This window comes from Akebia trifoliata, chromosome 13, assembly GCF_017979445.1.
Source record: "Akebia trifoliata isolate Shusen 1 chromosome 13, ASM1797944v1, whole genome shotgun sequence".
NCBI lineage: Eukaryota > Viridiplantae > Streptophyta > Magnoliopsida > Ranunculales > Lardizabalaceae > Akebia > Akebia trifoliata.
The window spans coordinates 754472-780386 of NC_141387.1; the positions used below are offsets into that span (position 1 = coordinate 754472).

The 25915-nt window shown below is 36.0% G+C and overlaps 2 protein-coding genes and 1 pseudogene across 8 annotated transcripts; all 3 read right to left on the minus strand.

Annotated features, from left to right (window-relative positions):
- Positions 1 to 8463: 8463 nt before the first annotated feature.
- Positions 8464 to 12407, minus strand: LOC147387094 (OBERON-like protein; annotated as a pseudogene). Its single transcript, XR_015171291.1, has 3 exons — positions 12249 to 12407; positions 9760 to 10944; positions 8464 to 9189 (listed from the first exon to the last, which is right to left on the minus strand). The product of XR_015171291.1 is annotated as an OBERON-like protein (transcript).
- A 2937-nt stretch (positions 12408 to 15344) lies between these two features.
- On the minus strand, positions 15345 to 15725 carry LOC147387095 (uncharacterized). The gene has a single exon (XM_086421492.1). It carries the CDS (start codon positions 15723 to 15725, stop codon positions 15345 to 15347), a length of 381 nt encoding a protein of 126 aa, XP_086277618.1.
- Positions 15726 to 19650: 3925 nt separating this feature from the next.
- Positions 19651 to 25251, minus strand: LOC147387096 (uncharacterized). 6 transcript variants are annotated; one of them, XM_086421140.1, is made up of 4 exons: positions 22153 to 25251; positions 21898 to 22000; positions 20441 to 20661; positions 19651 to 20322 (listed from the first exon to the last, which is right to left on the minus strand). In XM_086421140.1, the coding sequence occupies exon 1, from the start codon at positions 25101 to 25103 to the stop codon at positions 22344 to 22346; it is 2760 nt and encodes a 919-aa protein (XP_086277266.1). In that variant the 5' UTR covers positions 25104 to 25251; the 3' UTR covers positions 19651 to 20322; positions 20441 to 20661; positions 21898 to 22000; positions 22153 to 22343. The 6 variants fall into 6 exon arrangements, with proteins under 6 accessions (XP_086277266.1, XP_086277265.1, XP_086277264.1 ...); XM_086421139.1 differs by lacking the exons at positions 19651 to 20322; positions 20441 to 20661 and adding exons at positions 21111 to 21451; positions 21528 to 21611; XM_086421138.1 differs by lacking the exons at positions 19651 to 20322; positions 20441 to 20661 and adding exons at positions 21111 to 21451; positions 21528 to 21745.
- Positions 25252 to 25915: the final 664 nt, after the last annotated feature.

Consider the following 25915-nt stretch of genomic DNA (forward strand, 5'->3'; position numbering starts at 1 on the left):
ATTTTTCAGCACAAATAATTTTCCCATCATACAAGTTCTTCAGCTATACAACTAACCATAGATTGCCCCCGCTACAAGAAAATCTTGGCTCTGCCCTTGCTCCAACCTAAAACTTTTGGGTTGGATTGTTGCTAAGTAGGTTGTAGTCAACCTAAACATATATATACACATATGCCTCATTCTTTGCTTCTTCTTTTCCCTTATGAGTAAGTTGGATTTGAATATAAGACCTCAAAGTTGTATCTTGTTTATACGTTCATATCCTTAGTAACTAAAACGTGGAACAGGTGCGAGTGCACGAGCGAGAACAAAAACATGAATGTAGAAAATTCAAGTTCAAAATATGTTTTGGTGTGGAGGCAAAGCTTTATATAAATAAATACTCAAATATCAATCTTATTTTTGTATGCTTCCTTTGCTTACTTATTCCATCACCAATTACTCTCTGTTGCGAAAAAAAATAATTCTTTTACAATTTATGATTGAATTTTTTTAAGAAAAGAAGCAAATTTTTTTCAATAAATTTCATATTGAAAAGTACAATAATGGGTATACCATTGTCTATAGCTATTATTTTTTCACACGCGCCTTCATGTACTGGTTGTATTTTCTTGTACTATTAATAGAACTTGACTAGTATCACTAGTGTTATTATGCTATTTCCTGCCCTAGTTAATTACAATAATAGAATATTGATTTGAGTCATGATTTTATGATGCCCCCTCTAACATACGCGCCCATACACTCATCGATGTGTCATGGGCTAGAATCACAAATCTTTTTCCACACAATACACAACTGCACATCCCCATAAATATATGCAGTTGTGTATCTTGAGGAAAAAGATCCATGGTTCTAGAACATGCCACGTCATGGGGTGTATGAGAGCGTATGTCAGAGGGGGCATTAGAAAATCATTATCCTATTGATTTATGTAATTATTTATTAGTAATTCAATAGTCAATTTATACTTTAATGATTAAAGTTTCTTCTACTTTAAAGGTTTTAGATTAATTTTGTTATTACAGTAATATTTTTTCATAGTTACACTATTGTTATCTTTTAGTTCTAAAACTCATCAATATTTCAGTGCAATTTTTTTTTAGGACATATATGGCTAATAATTACTTAAGAAAAAAAATACTTAAACATAATGGATAGATGTGAATCTTCGTGAAGAGCAACTTTCCAACATTTTAGGAGCGGGTTTCCATATTTTACGAGCAAAGATTGAAGAAGGAATTTCTTCCAAAGCACTAGAGAGAGGATTGAGAGAGAGAATGACAACCCTAACAAAAAGATTAGATCACTAATTAAGTTCATATCTCTTTCATGTTAGATGATCAACCATGCACTAGATTATCCGTATCTTTGAGATTATCCTCATAAAAATTATTTTCATTTAGATGATCAACTATACACTAAAGGTGTATCTCATTTTTAGATAGTTCATATAAATGTTAGTTTTAGGTTTACTTCTATATCTAAATGATAATGTTAGAGACTATTTTTTTTTCTTCTTTTTTGCAATGATAGAAATTCTAAAAAAATGTCTCATTAATTGGATTTCTAATAAGGGGTACGCTACTTGCACCCACCTAATTTCTTGTCTCACCCACTTTACTACTTTCACCCACCATCCCCTACCGAATCTATTTCGATCTCCTCCTCCTCCTTTTTTTTTCTTCTTCTTCTCTCTCTTTCTCACCCATTCGCCTCACTATTCATCTTCTTTGAACCTACATAAGTTTCAACTAAGATATCAATTGTAAAAGAAGCAATACCCATAGAGATTGCAAAATAGGTTAGCATTGATCAAGGAAATTTCAACTCCTAATCTAGTAGTTGTTAGAAAATTTCGGTAGCAAAAAAAAAAAAAATCAAACAAAACTTCATTCGGTAAGTCAATACTGAATTCGCCAACATAGATTCGATAGGAACTTACTAAATCTACATAAACTGATTCCATAGGTTCCTATAATGTTCCAATCGATAAGTCCTTATCGATTCCTTTCAAGTGGATTCTGTAGGATCCAACTAATCAGGTGCTTCCTACTGAACAAAAATTAATATTTTTTTAAGTGGGTGTGACAAGTAATTTCACTATTTATTAGAAAATAACGTTTAAATAGGTGAGACAAACAAAAAAGTGGGTGTAAATAATCCAACCCTTCTTATAATCAGAATTACTTGTCTATCACGGGTTTAGATTTCTCAACATATTCATGTTTCATGTTTCGTAAAAGCTTTATTTAATTTTCTTTGGTAGGTAAAGTAAATACGAATCACAACCTCAAAGTTGCATTGCAATACGTCGACCAATTGACTTAAAAATCTAACCCCCACCAGCTAGGAACATTCCCAATATCCTTACACATGTTTTAAAACATAAGAATTAATTAAGAAGAAAATAAAATTAGTAATTCTTTTATTTGTATTTGTTCTATAATAATAGATAAATTAAATGATCGAATCCGAAAGCAACAACCCTACGTCGTGTGTTCAAGCACACACAATGTTTACTAATCAAAGGGGTCGCTTTTGATTTAAGGATGGTAGGTGGGTTATTGGTGTTGCATGTTGAATTAAAATGATTTTATTCTCAAAAAGTTACATCACATTGCATCAAATATATAACCAATAAGACTAATTTAACAAGTTGCTTAAGCTAGAAACAATGCAATCAGATCTACTAATTTTCCACCGTAGGACTTATGATGTCAAGCATCACACACCATCCATTTTGTGGGCCATCCCACGATGGTTCACATCGCACCATTCAATCGGTTTCAACATATATCCCTTACCATATTTGTCTCCACCTTCAACACCTTAGCTACGAAAAGGACGAGAGGAATCTGGCCAAGTCAAACCTATTAAAAAAGGACAAATATATAAACATTTATGTGCAATTTTTTTTTTTTTTTTTTTTTACCATAGGATCTTTTGGCTTTTTCGTAATTAGTTCAATCAATCAGATGATCATAATCATAAAATTCTCCAATTTTTTTTCCCAAAACATTATAAAATTCTCTGAATAAGAGACTAATCAATTGAATTAATCAATTAATCACAAAATATGATGGTATTTCTACCTTTTACCCTAAAATTTTTTTATTCTTCAACATTCACAAAATATCATTTGTACATTCTTCAAAAAAATTCCCATTTTTCATAAAACTTCTATGAATTTATTTGAGTTAACCGATTTGAAGTCTTATCGAATAATTATTGTAGAGACGATTCTAGGTTACCTCTCTCAACTCTGCTCTGCAGCTCTGGTGGATGCTTGCTCCATTGTCTGATGGCACATATGTAGTACCTGTCACGAATCTTCTGACACCCAAATTAGATTAGAAGAAAAAGATAAGTTAATTATCTAATTTTGCTGAAAGAAAAAAGATCTCATTTTTCGTTCAATCTCTCTCCCTCTTATAGGGTTTCCTCTAGAATGAGAATTTCATTCTACGTCCCTTCAAACTCAAAATCTCATTGTGGGAAGTCCTTTATCCAAAAGGAAATCTCATTGAATTAGAATTACTCCATTTAATGTTCCTGGATTCTTAGGATTTATCCTTTAAATTAGGAAGTCTAAAGATAGATCGAAGATCTGTGTATATTTACCAACTTTTTCTTGCTCTGCTATCAGAGCAAGTGTTTGTCGTTACCTTGACCTGCAACTGAGTAGGACTAGACTATTGATCTGGTACCACTTACTCTAGTCAAGTTCTTCTTACCTGTCCCACTTCATGTTTGGATCAGAACACATGTAGGATTTTGATCAATTATCACTTTTACTCTCTACAATTATCAAATCCGAACTTTGTTACCATGTGTACGATATCTCTTAGTTGGTCCCACAAAATGATTTATAGGATCATTATTGTGTTGTGTATCTCGATGCACAGTAACATTATCATATGCCTCTCCTCTGTGATAGACTGTCCTACCTTTCGTATTTACCCGAGTAGCACCAGATCATTTTAATCATAGAATCCAATTCCTCGTGAAAAACTCGCCTCATAAAAACATTCACTCTACATTCCCTCTATAACCATACAAGTTTATAAGAATGACCAAAATATCCCGAAAAAAGAAAAAGACTAAACTATCCCTCAATTAATATTTATTATTACATAAAGTATCCTTCATCCCTTCAAGACGTCAAATCACAATTCGTCTTTTTTGACTCTCTATAGATGTAAATTTTTGCAACATCGTGCACAAAAGAAATGGGGCCCATGACAGCTCACATCTGACATCTAACACTTGTCTCTTTTCTTCCAACAATTAAAAAAACGGCGAAATCACATAAAGTGCCACGTGTACATCTTCATAAAGGGCCCACATATCCAGTTAGTCATAAAACGATACGGTGCCGAAGCACAACAGACAAAACTCCATTCGGTGACCACAATTGTCAAACCATAACATTACGAGGGTATTTTTGGGAAAAATAAAAATACCAAAGGCATCTCTCTTTGCTTTTAACTGACACGTTTATACTACACTGTACCTAGCACTGGTCTAGCAAAATCCGTAAGTCAAATATAGTGGTAGCCTGTACTCTGATATTCCACCACGTGGCAATACCTAAGAGGTTGTCTATATTTCTCTCGAAAAAACAATATATTGCGAGATAAACTTGTCTATCTCGTACCATGAGAAAATGAGATTTTGCCCGGGAACTTTTTCATTGAGGCCCATGTGACTAAATGGTGAAAGAGAGATTCTTTGTACTCTATTGGATAATAAAAAAATTATTTATTTAATTTTTTAATAAAAAGTAGAATGCAACACCACACTCATAATCACTCTATTATATTAATTACTATTAAAAAAAAAAAGATAAAAAATATTATTTTTAGGGTAAGGGTTCTCTAATTTCAACCCAAGAATTGAGAATTTCTTTCAAAGATTCCAAAGCACATTTCTCCATGTTTGCTTGGAAGGAAGATGGCAACCCATACAAGAACATTCTTGATTTGTGTTCCTTGTAGAGGTAACCATTTGATCGAAGTCGTGCGACAATAAAATTTAGATATGTTGAAATCATGATCATTTGATTAAGTATTTTACCTAACTTTGACTTTTTAATGAAGAATTAGTAATATATAAGTTGGATTTCAACTAATGATTTAAATTTTCTCTTATTTGTTTTTTAGGCAGGCAAGTTAGACCATATACCACGGACCTAACACGCAACGTTGGTACCACATTCAAACTAATTTTCATGATCTAGTTTGATTGAGTCGTCTCGATATGTCATAGGGGTTCCTTCATACACTTATATGTCTAATTCTTGGAAACATAAAGTTTTTTAAGAATTAAATATTAAGTAAGTTGGGGTAACTTTTGGATATTTTGGAAGAAAATTGGTTTTATAAGTAAGATTCTTATGTATCCCAAGGCAAATGATCTACGGTTCTGTGATGGGGGTGTATGTCAGAGACGGGCATTAGATTATCACGACTCTATCGATACTCAGTCCACTAAGAAGTGAGACAAATATTAAAGAGATTAAGGGACTCAACTATTTATACGGATCAATTAACTAAAAAACAATCACTTGTGGAGATGATTTTCACAAAAACTAATAATCAAAAGTTAGATAAATCATCTCTTTTAATATATTACATAGTGATCCAATAGAAAATAATTTTGGATAATTAAAAAAAATATATCTATAAAATAATTATAGCAGGGATGGGATGTTGAAAATAATAATAAAAATAAAAATAATAAGTTGAAATGATAGTCCCTTGATGATAAAAAACTTTTGGACATAGTTCATAAATAATAATAGTAGATTATTGTGATTTATGAGCACAAATTTTTTAGAATGTTGGAAGGGTTGATACGTCTTTGAATAAGTCTATCTTATTTTTCTTCAATTTTTTATTTTTTATATTATTATATTATATTGGATAACTAATCTTACTCTCTATATTGGTCTACAAATAAGTATTTTAAATGTTGATTAGTTTTGCCGGCATAGATTGGACAATATTTTGTTTTCTAGTGCATGATGAGATGCATAAAGTAAACGTGTAGACACGAATTTACTCATTAATTTGTAGAAAAACTAATAAATAAACTCCAAATTTGTCTACCCAAATCAAAGAGGCCAAGTCTACACTCAAAATAAAGTTTTTGACATAGTTTATTTTATTTTATTTATTTATTTTAATGCAGCTTGGATGATATATGTATTGGAAACCCAAGGGGGATCTCCACCTTGGGTGATACTAATCTCCTTAAGGCCGCACTCATCTTCCCACCCAGTCACGTGTTACAATATTTAAGTAGCCATATTTATTATGGAGAGACGCATAAAGATTTGAAGTCACGACCTGGGGAATACATCAAGTTGCTTCTTACCATCTCAACTAACCCCTGGTGGGTCTCGAATGATATATTCCAATAATTGTACAAATGACATAGAGGAAAAATATAAGATTCTATAAATTGAAATTAATTTCCTTCGAATTAATATTGATTTTTGTAAAAAAATTATTATTATTATTTTAATAAATATCCTTTCATAGCTTCAAATGTTGTTAGAGGTCAGTAGTTTTTTTTTTTTGGCTTAACATTTCAAGATAACTAGAGAGAGTTTATTTCAATTTTGGCTAAGTAAGATAACTAGAGAGAGTTGATTTGGAATAGCCCCTCTTATGTTTTCTATTATTATTATTACTATATATATATATATATATATATATTTTTTTTTTTTTGTTGATAACGGGGGCATTTGAACTTACATTCGACTGGGGGGGACCTGACTGAGACTAAGGCATATGGGACCCTCCCCTAGGCACGTGCACCACTTGCACGTCACATGCACCAAGATAGTTAGTGAATGTCCTTATGGGTGGCCCTACAAAAATATTGCTCATACTGGGTATCGAACACACAATCTATGACTTATTGGATTCGAAATTGCCATTGAACCACTCTAGGGTTTATTATTATTATTATTTTAAACCCATTAATCATATTTAAGAATTAAAAATGTCCAAGTTTGAAGGAATTTGGGACACTATTGAATTTTAACATTCAATCACTTAAAAATCATCATCAACTAGTGGATTGAGAGAGGGAGAGATGGATGATTTGTTCATGATGTGACAAGCATAAGAGAGTGAGGGCTCCAAAACCTTTGCGTTGGGGACATGTGATGTACCAGATTCTATCTTTTTTAGGCCCAAATGCATCAAAGATTTATTAAAAAAAGGACTAAATCTTGCCATCACTTCAACAGCTGTGTGTAGGCCATCCAATGTGAGAATACAACTCATAATACATCACTCTCTAATCATTCAATGGACCTTAAAGTCTTAGACACTAATTTACGTTTTGAATCTGAAATTATATATGATATTAAAAATACAGATTTCTCTAATTGTCTGCCACTACAAATTTCATCTGGCCTTTTAGATCAGATCACAGTTATACAGTTCTCAGCCATCACAATTCAGTGGCTTAGATCACCTTGCTGCGTACATATATGCACTGGACGTGTTAGAAATTCAACCTTATAGAATTACCATTTCGTGCATAACTTACATTTTATGTAAGAAAGTAGATATGAGTACATGATTCTAAATAGAGTGGACTGGAGGAACATGATTCGTTTATTCAACCCCAAATCCTTGAGATAAGACTTTGAGGATGATGATGATGATCCTACATTTTGAAAGAATGGATTGGGTTTTAAAATAAATGACAAAATTTATACAACATAACCATCTTACCCATGGTTTTAAAATTCGGTTTCGTGTCGTCTCGTCCAAGCCCGATACCGAGTCATCTCGGATGAGTTTTCCGATACGTTTGAGATGTCTTGTTCAAAAAATCAAAAAATTCAACGTGAGGTAATAAATCTTGGTACAAAAAGTGACTTGTGAGTTGGTCTCGTTCAACTTTGATATCGAGTTAACTCGAGTGATACGTCTCCATCTCGAATGAGTTTTAAAACCATGATCTCACCTAGTATAAAGGTTATGCATTTAGTCTTGTCTCTTTCTCGGTCTAGGGAATCTACTTCTTGAACCGACATGTCGAGGAGAGGAATTTGGTGATGCCCTTATATGATTGGTTTATTAAAATGATGGTTATTTATGCAAGTATTCAACAAAATGGGTAAAGATTCAAACCAAGAATCAAGGTGTCCATTGTGAGCTATCAAGTACCTATGCCAATGTTGCCTATGCCAATGTTGCCTAATAGGATACCAGACAACTGATGCCAATCAGTCTTGTATGTCTCGGAATCAAGTGCTGTCTTGTAAATTATCTTCCAAACATTAGTATACATTGCCAACATTTGTTCACAATCATGGCATTTCAAGAATTCTCGTGAGGTTTTCTAGGCTTATTTTCAGGTCACACCGTAACGAGCAAAACCATGACACTAATAGTTTTTGATCAAAGCTTAGAGCGAATAAAGTAAGGCACAAGATGCAAACAAATTTTAGTTGGTCTATTTCAAGGGATGGGGGAGTAAAATTCACAATTAGGATAGAATAGTTCTAGCAACAGAAGTTCAAAGCCCACATAAAACAACAACAGCATTCTATTTCACACATAAATGAACAGTAAGGAACTGCAACCAGACAGTAAAGGTGGTTTGGAGGCAATCTTGCACACATTCTTGAGCAACATCAGGGAAGGGTCATCCCCACTCCACCATTCTTGGATGCCCTTGAACTCTCTTCAAGTTTTATCTTCTCAAACAGATACTGCTTCTCAAGCTCGGCCTCGTTCAACCGTTGTTTCAAGTACCTGCTAGCATAGTCCTCTTCCGTTGTCTTTTCTGACTTAGCAAGTAAAATCCTCTGGAGTCTCTCAGCCTCTCGCCTTGCCTCACTGGCCTTGAGTTGGAACATGTCAGCTTCAGCCTGCTTAAGCCTCACAATGCTCTCCAGCTCATCAATCTGTTGTTTCCTCCTCTGCCTCTCCATCTTTAGCTCCGCCACTTCCCTGGCTTTGTCCTCAAGCTCCCGATCACAAGCCTCAAGAGCTAAACGTGCTTTCTTGAACATCCACATTTTCTCGTCAGCCACCTTTTCCATTTTTCTTATGGTCTCTTGCACCACTTCTGCAATTCGGTTGCATGCCTCCTGTGGGGCTACCAGATGCCCACTGTCTTCAGTCTCAGGGTTCTTCAGGGGGTCATTCTCAAGCTCTGTGTGTGTAGATGAAAGACAGCTTAGTGAACATCGGAACAACCAAATGAAGGGAACATTGATTCAATACTAATGAGGAAGTTTAAGAAAAACTGTTGACCAATTTTGGATAACAAAATCAGAACATGACATCTAATTACACCCCAATTAAAAAAAAAAAAGGTCAAATGGCTCAAAATAAGTAAAATAAACTTACATTTAGATATCTATTTGTTAGATTTAAGATTTTACAATCCTACTTGTAAACTCCCTTTGAAGTTGTTTGAATGTGTTATAATGCTTTGTAATGTTGAGGTAATAACTTGAACCAAGCTTTTGTAGTATTTGAATGGTGTGATTTGATCTTTAATTAGAATGTAATAAATAATTTAAGAAATTTGGGTGTAGTAAGTTAAAGTTGGGGTGCCAATAACAGCTCTCATTAGCAAAGGCCAAGTAACTAACACAGGTCTTAAAATATGAAGGGGCCCTGGGAATTTGTGACAGCTATAAAGCAGGTTGTGTTACTCAAAATGGGCTTGTTAGCAATGGAAAATTAACTAAATTCCAGTGCATAAGAAACTACAGACCTTGGAAGAATAAAAGCATCACTTTGCAAGTTGTTGACTCTGCAACTCCATTGTTCATCTTTTCAATAAGTTCTTCGCACTTCCAAAACAGCTTCCTTCCTCTGTGATCCTCACTTCCACGGAAGATCCTACTAATAATATTGAGCTCCCTCATTAGAGCTTCTCGATCCCAGCCAGGCGCACAGTTCTGGAACACATCTTTAACCCACCCCAACAACTCAGAAGTCTTATTGCAAGCCCGGCATCTGAAAAGCATCTCACTGGGGCCTCCTGCACCATTCTTAACACACGGGCTCATAATAATTTGTCCCTCACGAGTTGCACAATCTGTATGTGTCCAATGAGAGCACGAATCACAACCAATCCAACGGCAAGTGTTCACCTCGAAGTCAAACGTCTTACAGATCACACACATGCAAAGATTGCAGAAACCATTTCTAGTGGTACATATTTCGCAGGAGCAGTCATCAGCTGGAAGCGGGTTCTGGCACGCAATATTTCTGCATCTCTTGTACAAGAAAACCTCAATAAGGGAAGACTGAGAGAGACAGATACTTGGATGCAAAAATGCCTGAATTCCTGTGTTTATTGATACAAGGATTTCCATCTGTACCCGGTGAGCTCTAATTAGAGTATTAGCTGTCAAATCATCTCTACTCTGAACAAGTTTCTGCAGAATCAAGAACTCTTCTCTATGCTGAGAGCCACCTGTTCCTTCAAGAATAACCCGAAGTTCAGTCTTGAGCTGATCAAGAAGTTCGTCTGGAAGAAGGTGCATCCTTTCAGAGATTATCTCCACTCTTTCTCTAGCTATGTCCCGAAGAGAAATCTTATCAGAGCAAGAAACACGTCGAATAACAGATTGTTCGGGGAAATCATTCTCTCCTCCTTTCTCATTCTCCAGTTTTTTGCCCATCATTGCGTCACTTGCAGGCCAGGTTTCTTGTGAGCTTGCACTCTCTGACGGGGACTCACGAACCTGCTCAGTATTTGAAGCAGGTCCTTGGGGATCAGGAGAACCACAACCGTCTGATGGAACTAAGGATAAGGATGTACGTAGTCCTGCAGGTCGTGGCTGCTGACGTGGAGGCAGCATTCTTTGTGGAGGTTGGTCTTGGAGGTTAGCAATGGACGATGCTCCCATCAGATATATGTCTCACAATTCCATAACTACAACAGAATTCCCTTAACCATTAACAAATACTGCTTAATAAGATCGTTCAAACAAATATAAGAATGGTCTAAAGATGGAAACAGTAACAAAAAAAATTCACCCAAGTCAAATTAAATAGCCCACCAGCAGAAGATGCAATTCAAGGAAAAAAAAAGCTAATATTATGCACACAAAAAAAAAAGAAGGATTTTTAAATATGTTGAGCAAAAAGAAATGTTTATTGGGTGCAAAAAAGAATTACCTAAACACAGCCTAACTTTCCAACATAGCCATCACCCTCCACACCTCATCCTACACATTGGGGTCTGCAACATAAATCATTTTTCGACATTCAAATCATCTAGACCTATACCTTCTTTCAATGCATATACTTTGAAAACAAAACATACAGTACAATTTACAGAAGAGAAGAGTCTGATTACAATATAGGACGGATCAGATTCATATAAGAAGATCAAAGTCCTTACTACATGCAGATTCCAAAGTGTTTCATGTGTAGTTGGGACTTGGTGTTAGTTTTGGCCCTAATCTTAGGTAGGTGGAGGTACGCAAGACTCAGGTTCATCGCAGAGTGTTGGGGGGTTCAGGGTATTTTTGGTAATAGAAAATATGTTGGAAGGCCTAGGAAGTTAGATATTCTGTTATCTAGAAAACCTAAAATTGTATTGTTTTCGTGACTTCATCAATATATTTTCATCACTGCCTGTGGACGTAGGCAATTTTTTCGAACCACGTAAATCCTTGTGTTTTGTGTGCTATTTTACTCTCTTTGATGCTTCGTCTAATTCAACACTTTGATCTCCTTGATGAATCTGAACCATCCAATTTCTTAATCAATCAATCTTCTTCTATACAATTTACATGAAAAATCCACAATACAATGCTTATTCTAGGGGTTTTAAAAAAAAAAAAAAAAAACACTTTTAGGATCAGTTTTGGGAGCTTTTGAGCACAAAAAAAAAAGGTGCAAACATGGGAACCAGACACAACATAAGATTGAAAAATAATAAGCAAAGATGATCTCCAGTCACAAACACATAAAAATTCAAATTTTTTCAACACAAACGCCAAATCGAACTTCATCAAAATCAAAAGTAACAGAAACAAATCAATATGAACATACCCAATACCAAAAACAGTAATTTTATAGTTCAAACTCACTTCCTAATATCCATCACAAGATCTAAAGTAACAATTTAGGGTTCAATCTCGAGATATCTAAAATAAGATAACAATCAGATTAGTAGCTGAGATACAAAAGATCGATAGAATCAAACCCTTTAGATTTCAAAAAAATCGAAGCAAAACTACTCACCATACGACACGAAATCCAGCAAAACTTCACAGAAGAACCATTGAAACTACAACTTTGGAAAGAGAACTAAAAATCAAATTCGATTTAAAGGGGAATTAGGAAATTTTCTTTTTCCCCTCTTTTGTTTGAAAAACCCTAGTCCACCAAAATATGATAACTGTACGTCAAGTCGTCAACTCCATATCTTATACTAGACTACTGGCACAACCGGTTTGTCATACGGTTGACCGGTCACCACCAACACTCGACTCTCATGTCTCTCATGCCGCGTGCTGACCTGGACAATTAAACGTGGAAATGATTTCACGCGTAAAAGACATCAAACGTTGAGACATTTACCCCCCAATGATCATTATTTTATGAAGTTTTGTTACCCACCAAACCTTGGAGTGGGGAATTGATGTTGTAACATATCTTGGAATAGATTCTAATCTCTTCGGGATAAAAAACATGATCTTATGCCATAGGGTTATAAAGGACATAATTCTAAGAACTTCCAAAAACAAAATTAATTATTACAGTTGAATTTTAATTTTAAATTTGGGAGTTCAGTAGCCATTCAATTTTAACATCTTTAATCAAGTTTAAAAAGGATTTTTTTGTTTGTTTTGAATATGAGTTTTTCCACATGGGCCCAATGATCTTAGTAAGATTTTAAATCTTACTAAATTAGTCATGTTAGCCTGATTCATAAAGTAAGGTTTATTCAGCAATAAACTTGATAAAGTAAAGGAGTTTTCATAATAGAATAGCAATAGATAGGTCTGTTCGATAAATCTCTCTTTTTTTCTTTCTTAATACCTTTGACCCCTTTCAATTGATGAGACCTATAATTCAAAATTGTCAAGATCGACAATTTAGATGTTAGATCTACTTGAATTGTCAATCTCGACAAATTGAGTTTGCCTTGGTGTGAGGGGGCATTAAGAAAAAAGATTTTACTAATTGGGTCGTTAAGATACCACTCCAAAGGTACATTTAGAATCATGTCCCTTTGACAGGGTCCATAAAGTAAGGAAAATGTTGGGAGTGACTATGTTTCACATTGTGCTGATGTGAAGGTGTGCTCGGAACCTTAGATATGTTTCCTTAAGATGCAAATGAAAAGCATATATGGTACCGTGCACTGGTGCACACCTCCACAACATCACAATGTGAAATGCATCCACTCTAGCACGATTCATAAAGTAATTTTCCAATTAAATTAGTCTCAAAGTAGGTTTGGGCTTTTCCAATGGTTGAGATGAGAAGATACAAAAGTTGTAAATGAAATAGATGAGTAAGCTGAGTAGCAAACGTTGTTTGAGATTAGAAAAAATTCCAAAAGAAAATGGAAAGCCAAAGATGAGAAGTTAATTCTAGCAATATTTAAGGAGTCGTGATTTCCTAACTCCCCCCTCTACTCTCCCGATGTGGCATGTGACAGAAACATAGATTTTCTTTCCTCGGGATGCACAACCACACATCCCCATAAACACGTGCATTTGTGTATCTCGAGGAATAAAATCTATGGTTCTGTCGCATGCCACGTCAAGAGAGTAAGGAGGAGTATGTCAAGGGGGAGTTAGAAAATCATTGTTCATGTTTAAGATTACACTTGGAAGAATTTCTAAGAGAAGGTACGGCTTACCAAGCTACTACGCTAACGTTATGGAATTTAATCTCAAGTACGGAACTAGATATCGAAAGCAACAAAGGCATAAGCACCGGTTGAAGTTGCTAGCCGATAGATATAGTTTCAAATCCAATACCTCATCAAGGAGAACGAATGATTAAAGGAGAGAATAATTAGTCCAGGAAGAGGGACATAGTGTGACCCCTATGCAATTGGAAGTTCTCATTGAGGTTCCATATCATCTTCAAACTATTATTGTTCCATTAGCATAGATCAATTAAAATAGGATGACTAAGGGTAACTCCAAGAGGTTGGCCTAGTGGCAAGCCGAACTTTGATAAGCTCCTGGTTCAACTCTCCACCGCAAGCCGAACTCTTGAGTGTGATAGAAAATAAGTAGTTGCTCGTGGTTCAACTCTCCACCGCACGCAGATATTGTAACCACATACGCGCGCGCGCACACACACACACAAAAACAACAACAACAACAACAATGCATCTCGACTCGTAAGATCATAAAACAGTCGATCTTATCTTTATTTAATGTAAATCTCATGAGGAATAATACCTCAACCATTCAAAACTTTAATAACTAGAATTCTGGAACTAAATCTTCCAATATATTCTGAAACCTGAAATGTATAACAATGTATAAATAAGTTTCAATAAGTTTGGCACTATTAATATTTATCAGAACTAAATAACAAATGTGCCAAAGCATCCTTACTGGCTAAAATTTTTGGCCACTAATTTTCTTCTCCCCTCACCATATCTTTTATAATATTTGAAGATTTTAGCCCTTAAAACTCTAGATTAATTACAGAGAAAATTACCACTTTCGATAGCTTCAGGCGATCGATATACCTGCAACCCAAATATATTTTCTGATTCAATTGCCCTGCGTGAGAAAATTCACAGATCCTTTGGATGATTAGCCTTTTATGGAATAAGAAAATAGCTTTATATATGTGGTTGTTCTCCATAGAATTAATAGCTTTATTTTTATTTTTTTTTATGTCTTAATGTACAACCTAGAAGATCTTATGTGATTTTATTGTCGGTGCGAAGATCATCGTCCTCGAAGACTTATCCCAAAGATTTGGGTTGGGCTATACAAATTATGTTCCCCATTCCACTATGTTCAAAGCTACATCTTCTGTTATTAAACGATTGTTTATATCTACTTTCACTATCTCCATCAATCCAATTTCTTTTTGAGATCCTCCACTCGCTCTTTTAGAATCTTGAACTTGAATCTCTCTTCTAATTGGGTTCATAAACGTGAGCGCTTATCAATTTGAAGAGATAAACCACAATGATACAAATCAGTAAACATGAAGAAGATAATATTTATAACAATAAAAAGTAGCTACTATGTTCCCCTCTATTCCTCTCTTACAACATCAAAAAAAGAAGTAAAACATAGAGAAAGCAAAATTTAAGGGGGGAGAAACTAAGATGTGAGGCTTATTTATATTGTTTTACAGATGAAGAGATGTATCGACCACATCTTCATCAAAAGTATTTGATGATGCTTGCACGATGTTTTTGTCTTTCGGCCATAGACTCATCAAGAGTGGGGTGTCAACAGGACAGTTATTAGCAAACTTCGTTTGCGATTTGGGTTGGAAGGAAAGTGAACCTTGAAGAGGTGGCCTAGGAGGAATGATCAAATCCGGTTGGACGAACAACCTTGATGGCTCGTAACGAATAGTTGGACCGATCCTTTCGGACTCCGAAAAGAGTCTTAGAAGCTCTCTTTCCTCTCTCATTTCTTTTACTCTTTGTAACTGTTTGAACCTCTCTTGGAGGAGAGCAATGGAGGAGTTGATGATAGTGGGATCACTATTTTGCCTACCCATTTGGAGGGAGAGAGGATTCTAATTGTAGGTGAAACTTATGCATGCGTGTGTGTATATATATAAGAGAGGGTGTTGTCTGTTTCCCTTAATTTATGTAATTAGAGCTCTCTTGATTGATTGTGGATGAAATCTAAAAGAGAGAAGAATCGGCAGAGAAGGTACAAAATCCAAGAAGGAAAAGTTGTGTGTGTAATGTGAAGAGGGTTGGGTTGGTGGATGTGAAGAGAGGCAAAGGACTTTTTAAGGGAGAAAATGGTGAGAGAGAAAGTCCAAAGATGTGTGGAGGGTAGCATTTGGGGTCTTCTTTAAGGGAATAAAAAGTTGGGTGATGCTTTATTGGCTTGTCAACAGCAACACTTTTGGATTTGGAGAAGATGGCACCTTTCTTATTGGGGTTTTGTGGGATTAGATGTTGTGGAAATTCTGTCGTTCATCCGTGGTACCTCGAGATCTTCACCACGATCTACCTAATTGTGGGTTGCTTTTCAGTCTCTGAACTCATTTTTGGTACCTATCAAAGGGTCTCCAATGCTATTATTGGATACAAAGAGTATTGTCGTATGAAATTTCATGAAAATATACAAAGTGAATCCCAATTTTTATTTGGGTTGGGATCTGTTGACTACTAAAAATGACTCGTGAAAAAAACACATGATCCCAACCCTTTAAACACAAAATCTAATGGTTGAGATTTATGAGTATCTTGATAACACAAATCTCGGAGATACTTATCCTGAAGATATATCTCAACCATTGGATTTTGCATTTAAAAGGTTGGGATCATGTGTTTTTTTCGTGAGTCATTCTTAAGAGTTAAGGGATCCTGAACCTTTTTATTTATAGATTCTATCTTAAGACCCACTATTATTTTTGGAGATTATGATTATCTTCTTTCGTGAATCTCACTATCAGTTATACGTCGGTGGAACACTCTTGACATCTTGGATATTGAGACAATTCCACTATGACTTTTCTGATAATAAGTTGAGATCACGTCTTGGGTGAGGGCTAGCCGTCTTGTCACTAATCCTTAAGATTTTGGGTATTAATAACCCAACTTGTTATTAAATGTATACTTGATGTGAATCTCCAGGTGACAAGCGTAAGTCTAAGATCATTTCATATTCGTACCATACATTTTTTTTATTTTTTTATTTTTTTATTTTACATTCCTATTAGTCTAGTCTTCCTCTAAACCAACCATTTGTGGAGTGAACACAAAAGACAAGAAGCTTGAAGAGAGGGAATAATTTTTGGATTTGATGGTTTTTTTGATTGAACCCCACATACAGTGGAGAGAAAGTGAACCCATCAACATGCCTCTCCTTCTCTCCATTTCACTATACATTCTGTTTTGTCTTGAAGTAGTTGGAATAGAATGGCTTGGAGGGTAGAAAGCTATAGATGCTTTTGCTGCTGTCGTTATTGTGGTAGTGCTTCTTTATGCTACACAACACAACATGCTCTCCATTATTTATTTTTGAATTTTGAAAAGGGAGGGGTAGGTTGTGGTGGTGGGGGAGCTCTGAGAGGGGTAGGCTTTGGCCCCGGCCTCGGGCCCCGCCATCGATAGGTCTTAAAGAGTTTCAAGGATTTGTTTGTTGCATTGTTATCCTAACAATCTCAAAATGTAATTGATTGGATGTTTATGATCATTTCAATATGGCGGATTATTGTTGTAGGGACAGGAGCGTCAATGGGAGCGTCTTGTCGGGTTTAATTCAAATTGAGTCCAATTCCATTTAGACCGGACCCTAATTGGGTATAGTAAGAAGGGATCTGAAGCCAAGATTTTCGGTTTCGGTTCCAATTAAATGGATACCCATCGACACCTCTACCTAAGAGGGTAATAAAAATTTTGGTATTAAGTTGTCGAGGATGGATTGAAGATAAGATCAAATAGATTCAAGAATTTACCCCTAGATAAAAAAGTATTAAAACAATGGGTTTTAAGAAGAAACATCAAGGGCATTTAAGTCATTTTTCATTTGTCTCTCATGGTAATCTGAGGTGAAGAGACATGTCATCAGTTTGAAAAACACAAGTATTCAAATATTCACCAAAACCCATATGGGTTTTTGTCTAAATCACCCTAAACACGAAGTTAGACCTCTCCACCTCTAATATGAAAAAATAAAAAATAATGATAATGGTGGTTGGTTAGTGTAAGCCTGAGAAAAGTCTAGACATGTCGGCTCAACGATCTGGATCAATCGGTAAGTGGACCATTTCCTTAATAGCAATATCACCCAATTTATTTTTGATAAGATGATCCTAACCCTCCGATGTATAGACTTAATCTTCCAATTAATTTTAATCCCCTCCCAAGATCCCAAATTCAATATGTGAATGTTTATCATGGCCACACTTATGGTTTATTTGGATTGAGAGAAATGAAAGAAAAAAAGTGAGTTTCTCTCCATTTCTCTTGTTTGAAATGTTAAGTGAAAGGAGAAAAGAAAAATAATTGAGAGATGAAAATTACAATTCTACCCTTTTTACTCTAGGCTTAAGTTTTATTATTATTAAACCAAATAAGATGGAAAGAAATTGAATTTCTTCTCTCTTTTTTATTTTTTATAATGAGTTTCTTTTCTCTTCATTTTTCCCAACCCAAACAAAACGAAAGAGTCAAAAGAGTGGTAATATGAGTGGTTGGAATAAGGTCCCAACATAAAATTGCACTTTCAAGGGTTGGGGTGTCTTAAAAAGCTGCCAAATGCTCTTAACTCATCAGGATTCCCATGCTACATTATTACAAGCTTTTGTTGGTTAGTCTACTGAGATATCAAGACTGATATTGTTTCCTTTTGATTTTTCAAGAAGAAATATGGGACCCATTGTTGATGGAGAGGTGCTTGCATGGATGGACACCATAGTGGTTTACTGTTCATGTGTGTGCCCTTGTGTTGGGTATCTTATCCTTGCATCAAGACACCCTTGAACTTACCACAACTAAAACTCATAACTTCTTCTCATCGTGGAAATCGTCATCATATCAACCAAACCATATATCTCAAGGATCTGAAGTCCACTAAACAGATCTTGTTCAGCCATTCCACTCTGTCTTGAGCCATATCTCAATCTACCATCTTTTGGGTCTACCTATATGACCTTCAACTTGGGTCTTCATTGAACATGTCAAAACCATTTGATACAACATTCTCTTTGTTTAGTACTTATTAGAACTATTACTATATTTTCTCTAATGCATTCATTCAAGATGGAGACAAGCATGATGCCGTGTATGGTGACGGAACTATTGAACATGTCCCACTAAAGTAATCTCTGGTGCACAATCAACATGATCAGATGACGATAATTAAACACGCAATCCAATCATGTTTGGTTTGAGGAGTGAGTACCTTGGATTGGCCGAAATAGGTCGAAAAATTCGAAAACCCATTTTATTATCAAATTTACCATCATGAAAAAGTAGTTCTTTTTTTAAAAAAATGATGGTCGAAAGCCTCTTCTTCACCTGCTGAGATTTTTTATTTTTAAATTTTTTTTCTAACTTTTTCGGTAAAAATAAGTTGAAAACAAAATTCCTATTTCTAAGTGATTTTCAAAAACCCATTTTGTATCTGTGTTACACTGGCTGGTAGCCAGGAAACCTAAATTACAATAAAACATATTAAAGAAAACATCATCACTAAAACACAAGGTAACCAAACTTGAAAGAGTTGTGATTTTCTGACTCCCCCTCTGACATACGCTCCCTGACATGGCATGGGCTAAAACCACAGATCTTTTTCCTCGGGATACACAACTTCACATCCCCATAAATATTTGCAGTTGTGTATCTCGAGGAAAAAGATCTATGGTTCTAGCACATGCCACGTCAGGGGCATCAGAAAATCATTATTCAACTTGAAATTCTTAAAACTTATTCATCTCATCAATAACTTCTAAAGAAGACAGATAATCATCAAAGCTGCTATTTCTATCATTATTATTAATTTGTTTTCTCAATAAAATTGTCTACACGATTGAGATTTTTGGGACTACTGATTTGTGAAAAAATGAAGTAGCAAAGAGAACAGAAACAATAGCAAAAACACAAGGATTTACGTGGTTCAGCAATGTGCCTACATCCACAGATCAGAACAAAATCCATTTACAATATATTCTTCTAAATTACAGCCCTAGAAATCTCTAGCAAAAAACCTGGAGTAGAGAAAACATCTCTCCCAAAAATAGAAAAACCCTCACTCCAGGTGTCGGCCCTTCAGGCCAAGCCCACTCCGTTTCGGAAAAGGTCCTCTTTGATACTGTTTTGCCTCTTGAAGTCCAAGCCCAAACAGAATACAAGACATTTACACAACAAGATGGACCTCTGACAAACTATCTTGGGCATTCAAGATGTCCTCGAAGTAAGCATCTCCATACCCAAAGCTTCTGCATTTGTAAAGAAAATCAGTTCCGGTTCCTTGACACATTCTGCCATCGTGGGTCTCTCACTGCTCTCTGCATGGACACCGCAAGGCGTGAGGTTGGCAAACATCGTAATCAACTCTGTGGTGTACGATCTCCGACTCATTTCAGGATCTACCACCTTCTACAACTTATTCCAATCATTCATTATACGTCTAACCTGGAAAAAAAAATTCACAAGTGACGTTTATTTTTATTTATTTTTATCATCTATTGCTCTATATCTTCCAATTAAAGAACTACTTAGAGTAGCTTAGATAGGAGGATCTGATTTGTACCTGTAGTACAAGGTTTTGCTCAGTGGTGCCCTGGTTCAAGTCCAATGCTCTGCGTCCAGTCAAGAGATCAAGAAGAACCACTCTAAATGCATAGTCACTTTATAGAGTGAACTTCCCTGTCCAAGGTCAATAAGGAAACTTCCCATGCCCAGATATCAGAGAAGGAAATCCACTTCATATAAAGGACATGGTGAACTTGAACAAAGTCAAGGGTAAAGGACCTAATGAAGAGATTACAGTTCCTAAAAATCAGATTCCAGAAACATAAAAACATTCTCAAATACTTCATTGATAAAAAAGTAATTTGTTCATGAAGAATTTTTACAAAATTAGTCTACAAATAGAAATTTCATACACCATATTTCAGGAGGCCCCTGTGGATTAAACATAGTCACTTCATTCATCATCATCTAATCCTGATCCAAAATATTATAGTATTTCTCCACTCAACTCTATCTCTGCACTAAACTATGTTCTATAAAGTTGACTGTTGACTGTTGACTCTATATATCAAGTATCCATCTAGAAAGTTGAAAATCCAACTCAAACATCCTAATGACACATTTGCAATTCTTGAAAGGCAATATAGATCACGTAATGAATTTATATTCTGAAATAGAAGTTAGTAGAGAATATGACAACCTTTCTGTTTTCATCATTTTGAAGCTCTTCGTGGGTAAGCAAGGATTGAGCCTGTTGGTTACAGACTTGAGAATTGGGATGGCATCGCTAGGGAAAATGTTGAATTCAGGTACTTGTTTTTTTTTTTTTTCTTTTCTTATCGTGGGTATCCCCACCCTTCGGGGGAGACTAATCCCACGGTCACATGCACTGCCCTCCTTGGAAAGTCCTATGTGCAACTGGTTGAATCAAGGGACAACCGGACCCTGAAGGGTGCCCCCAAGAAATTCATTGCTTCGTGGGGTTTCGAACACTTGACCTACAATTCCTGAGGAGCCTATCAAGGCTCAGCTTGCCACTAGCCAACCCCCGGGGTCAGGTACATTGGGTCTGTTAAAGCAGAAAATCATTACAATGCAACAAGAAGAATAAATAAACATGAAGAGGGAAAGTTGCTTATGTATACTTCGGATCAAAGTAACCAAAAGTGCCAAGGACTTTTGTCTTCACATACGTCTCTTGATCACCGCGTATAAGAACTAAAAAGCCCCTGGTTGTGTCACATTGAGCAGAGACAATCAACCGAGTGAGAAATCGGTCAGGTATAGAAGATTCCCTTCATGATAAGGAAACTATTGAAATGTATTCTCTACTGGATCCCCTTGCGTGGTGCAGAAAGAGATGCTTAACATAAACAAAGAAAGAAGAATTTTTTTTTACAAGTGTAAAAGATATTATTAATAAAGAGGAAAAAAGAAGAAAAATATATTTAAGTCATTACACTAAAGAATACATGTTATGAATATGTCTAGAGAAGCTAAGCCTTCAAATGCTACCTGAAAGTGTTCATGTTCAACAAATGTACCAAAGCTTGCTCTCCCTTCTACTTTTAAGCAATTTCACCATCAGACTTCAAAGTAATTCAATGCATCTTGTTTACTGAAATAGTGATCCAAACATAAGAAGATGAAGTTAGGCCATTTTAAGGGTTCTCTGATAGGACTTAGAAAGCTAGAACTAAAACATTATGCAGAAACAAACAAGAATGAAAGGAGAAACCAATATTCTGTGCATGAGGAATGCTTGCTCACCATTTATTTGATAACTAAGCTGCAAACTGATTACAGCTAAAAAATAATTTGAATCTCTCTTGCAGGAAGAATTCAGCCCACAACCACTTGGATACCTGGGACCTGAACAGCTGGGTATCCCTCAATCTCTTTGGAGAGATGCCACGTTTCCTAACCCTCGGCATTAAGAAATCACCATCACAAAATATCCCTCAGATGCTCAATTTATCAGCGACACAATCTGTTTCAATAGATTTCTCTTCCTTGGCCAATTCTCTGGCCAAGATTACATAAGTCTGGAAATTGGGAGTAGAATTCCTGGATTCCATAATGTGAAGAAACTTCATACAAGAATCCGATTCCCCCTCCTTCAGTAACCCATCAATCAGGACTGTCCAAACAATTTCATCAGGATTCCAATGATCCTGAAGCATCTTCTCAAACCAAGCTTGAGCTTCTTCTACCCTCCTTGCTTTGCAGAGAGCACAAACCAATGCTCTATATATAATTAATTGAGGCTCAAAACCTCTAACGACCATCGTGTTTAAGATTTCTAGAGCGGGTTCAACATTCAAATTCTTACAATAAGAAATTAATAAAGATGTATATATTACTTCATTCGGAAGCAAGTCTTTGTGGATCATGTTTCCAACCAACTGATCTGCCTCATATAACTTGCCTTCTCTACACAAACCACTCACAAGAGTGCCATAGGTATCAACGGTAGGCTCGCATCCATTCTCTGACAATCTCGCTAGGAGACCAAATATAATTTCAAAGTTGACATCCTTCTCTTCTGAGTTGAAACTATCAATTGCATCCACACACTTCTCTTTGAACAACAAGCATTCCTTTTGCAACCCTTTCATCAACACGCTATAAGTTCGGTAGTTCGGTTTGCAACCCACACTGACCATTCGCCGCAAAAGTGAGAATGCATGATCTAGCTTACCCAACATTACAAAGCCATCAATTATTGAGGTATATGTAACCAGATCAGGAACAACTCTTTTTTCCTCCATTTCTCTAAGTAATGTTTCCGTATCCTCGGCTTTCCCTTCTTGACATAGCCCATAGATGAGCGAACTATAGGTGTGAAGATTTGGTGGACAATCCTTCATCACCATCTCATCGATGATTTTACATGCGGAATGGATCTCACCATTCCTGCACAGGCCATCAATCAAAGTTGTGTAGGTAACCACATTTGGTGACAACCCTTGCTCTGCCATCTTATCGAGGAGTTTCGTTGCTTCGGGTAATCTATTCTCTTTGCACAGGCCATTGATGATGGCATTGAAGGTCTTCACATTTGGATCGCAACCATTCTCTCTCATCCTCTCCATTAAAGACAATGCAGCATCAACCTTCCCCTCCTTACAATGACCATCAATTAAAGCAGTAAAAGTGAACTCATTCGGACTTAAGCCCTTTTCCACCATTTCGTTAAAAACCCTTGAAGCCAAATCCAATTTGCTTCCCTTGCAAAAGCCAGAAATGAGTTCGGTATAAGTCCATACATCTGGTTCACATCCACTCTCTTTCATTAAATCCACCAGTCGTCTTGCATTGTTTAGATTACCCTTTTTACAATATCCATTAACAAGTGTGTTATACGTAATCACAGTTGGATAAGGACCCACCTTGAGCATTTTGTTGAAAAGAACCATTGCCCTCTCAATCTTACCCTCTAAACAAAACCCATTAATAATCTGATTGTAGGTTTCACTGTTTGGCAAGTTACCACGTCTCTCCATCCAATAAAAAATTTTGAGAGCAGACTCGAATCTTCCTTCCGCACACAACTCTTTTATCAAGGCATTGTATGTAACTGTATTCGGAACTAAACCGTCTCTCAACATATTGTGGTATAATCCGATTGCCACTTCGATTTTACCCGATCGAGGCAACCCACTGATTAGAGCTGTATAGGTTTGCACATTAGGGCGACATCCCCTTTGCTTCATATCCGCCACCAAGTCACAAGCCTCCCTAACACGACCAATCCCACAAAGTGCCATTACCGGGACAGTATAGGTATAAACCGTAGGTTCAATACCTTTCTCTATCATTTCTTCGAGCATATCCAATGCTTCATCTATCCTCCCCTCATTGCAAAGGCCATTGATTAGAGTAGAATACGTCACGGAGTTTGGGTTACAACCCTCGTTAACCATTCGATCAAAAACCATGAAAGCTGAATCTAAATCACGGTTCCTACAGTGCCCGAGAATAAATGATGTGTATGTGAAAACATCTGGGTTCATATCGTATTGGAAAATTCGACTTAGAATCAGCTTCGCCTCTTGAACATTTCCCTTCTTACAAAGTATGTTGATCAGGGTATTAAACGTCAAAAGACTTGGTTCAATCCCATTACTCAGCATCTCTTTATAGACATTTTGAGCTGTTGTAGCCATTTCAAACTTACCCAATTGAATCAAAAGAGTGTTATAACTATATAAACTAAAACCAAATCCTTTTGTGCTGATTTCATTTAAAAAACCAACAACCCTTGTGATCTCACCCTCGTTTCGACAAGCTTTGATCATCAGAATCCTTACGTGATCAGCAGGGGCAAATAATCGATCATGAACAAGGCGGTTTAACAACACAAAGAAACAATCCAAATTGTGTTTGTAAAAAGGTCTCTTAGAAACCCAATAAAAGAATTTCAACGCTGATTCCGATTCTTTGTGGATTTCTAGAATCTTTGCAACGTGATGTGGTGTTAGTTTTGGACTCAATTGATTTAGTTCAGGACTACGTTGCCATTGAAAATGGTGTAAGATGTCGCAGACCTTAGAAACTAAGTTTGGGAAATCAGTTTGATTCAATTCGGGAGAAAAGTTGGGTTGGGATAAAAATCTGAGGAAATGGTGAGAACCCAATAAAGAACATTGCTTTTGAAGATGAGTAAGAGATGGGGTTTTGAGAAGGTTTACCATTTGGGGTTGTTTATGAGAGTTCATGAGTTGTATATGGTGATGGAAGCCATTGGAGAGGAGGTCGAGCTTCTAGTGCAGATCAGGAGATGGTAGAGCTCTGGTTTTGGCGGCCTAATAAACGCGGTCATTTGGAGGCCACGGTAGTGAGAGAGAGAGAGAGAGATTTGGTGTGTTTTTAAAACAAACCAAAGAAAAAGAGGTAATGGTGCAATATGGCTTTAAAACTAGGTATTCGGTCTCGTCACCCTGGATACCTAGTTGACTCTCTCGAGTAATAAAATTAGGTGAATTACAAGATGATGAGTCACGAGAGATCACATTTTTACTCAGATAATAAAATTTAAATTATTAAAATTAATTATAAAAAAAAAAATTATATTTCAATTTTATTGACTCGGCCTATATTTTCGAAATATTGGACAAGTTATACCAACTTGACTTGTTTGAGTCATCTCGTCTCCTATGAGATAAATCATTTAATATTAGGTAGAGTAATGTATTTTCGAAATATTGGACAAGTTATACCAACTGGACTTGTTTGAGTCATCTCGTCTCCTATGAGATAAATCATTTAATATTAGGTAGAGTAATGTTGAAGACGTGGAAGTGTGTAGAATCATAGAAAGTGAGATACCAGGTACAATCTTGAAGCACGACTCTATTTATTATTAATATATTTTTATGAAATAGAATAAATTAAAACATATTCAATAACAAGATTGTAGAAGTCCATTGACCTAATTCATCCTCACAAAATCGACATGTAAGGTGAGGATTACCCTAGGTATATATTTAACACAAGATCTTGATACCTAGGCGATGTGGGACTATTGTTC

What these genes read in the sequence shown, in the direction of transcription:
- LOC147387095 (XM_086421492.1), bottom strand. Translation starts at nt 15,725, where the DNA reads ATGGGTAGGCAAAATAGTGATCCCACTATCATCAACTCCTCCATTGCT.
- LOC147387096 (XM_086421140.1), bottom strand. Translation starts at nt 25,103, where the DNA reads ATGAACTCTCATAAACAACCCCAAATGGTAAACCTTCTCAAAACCCCA.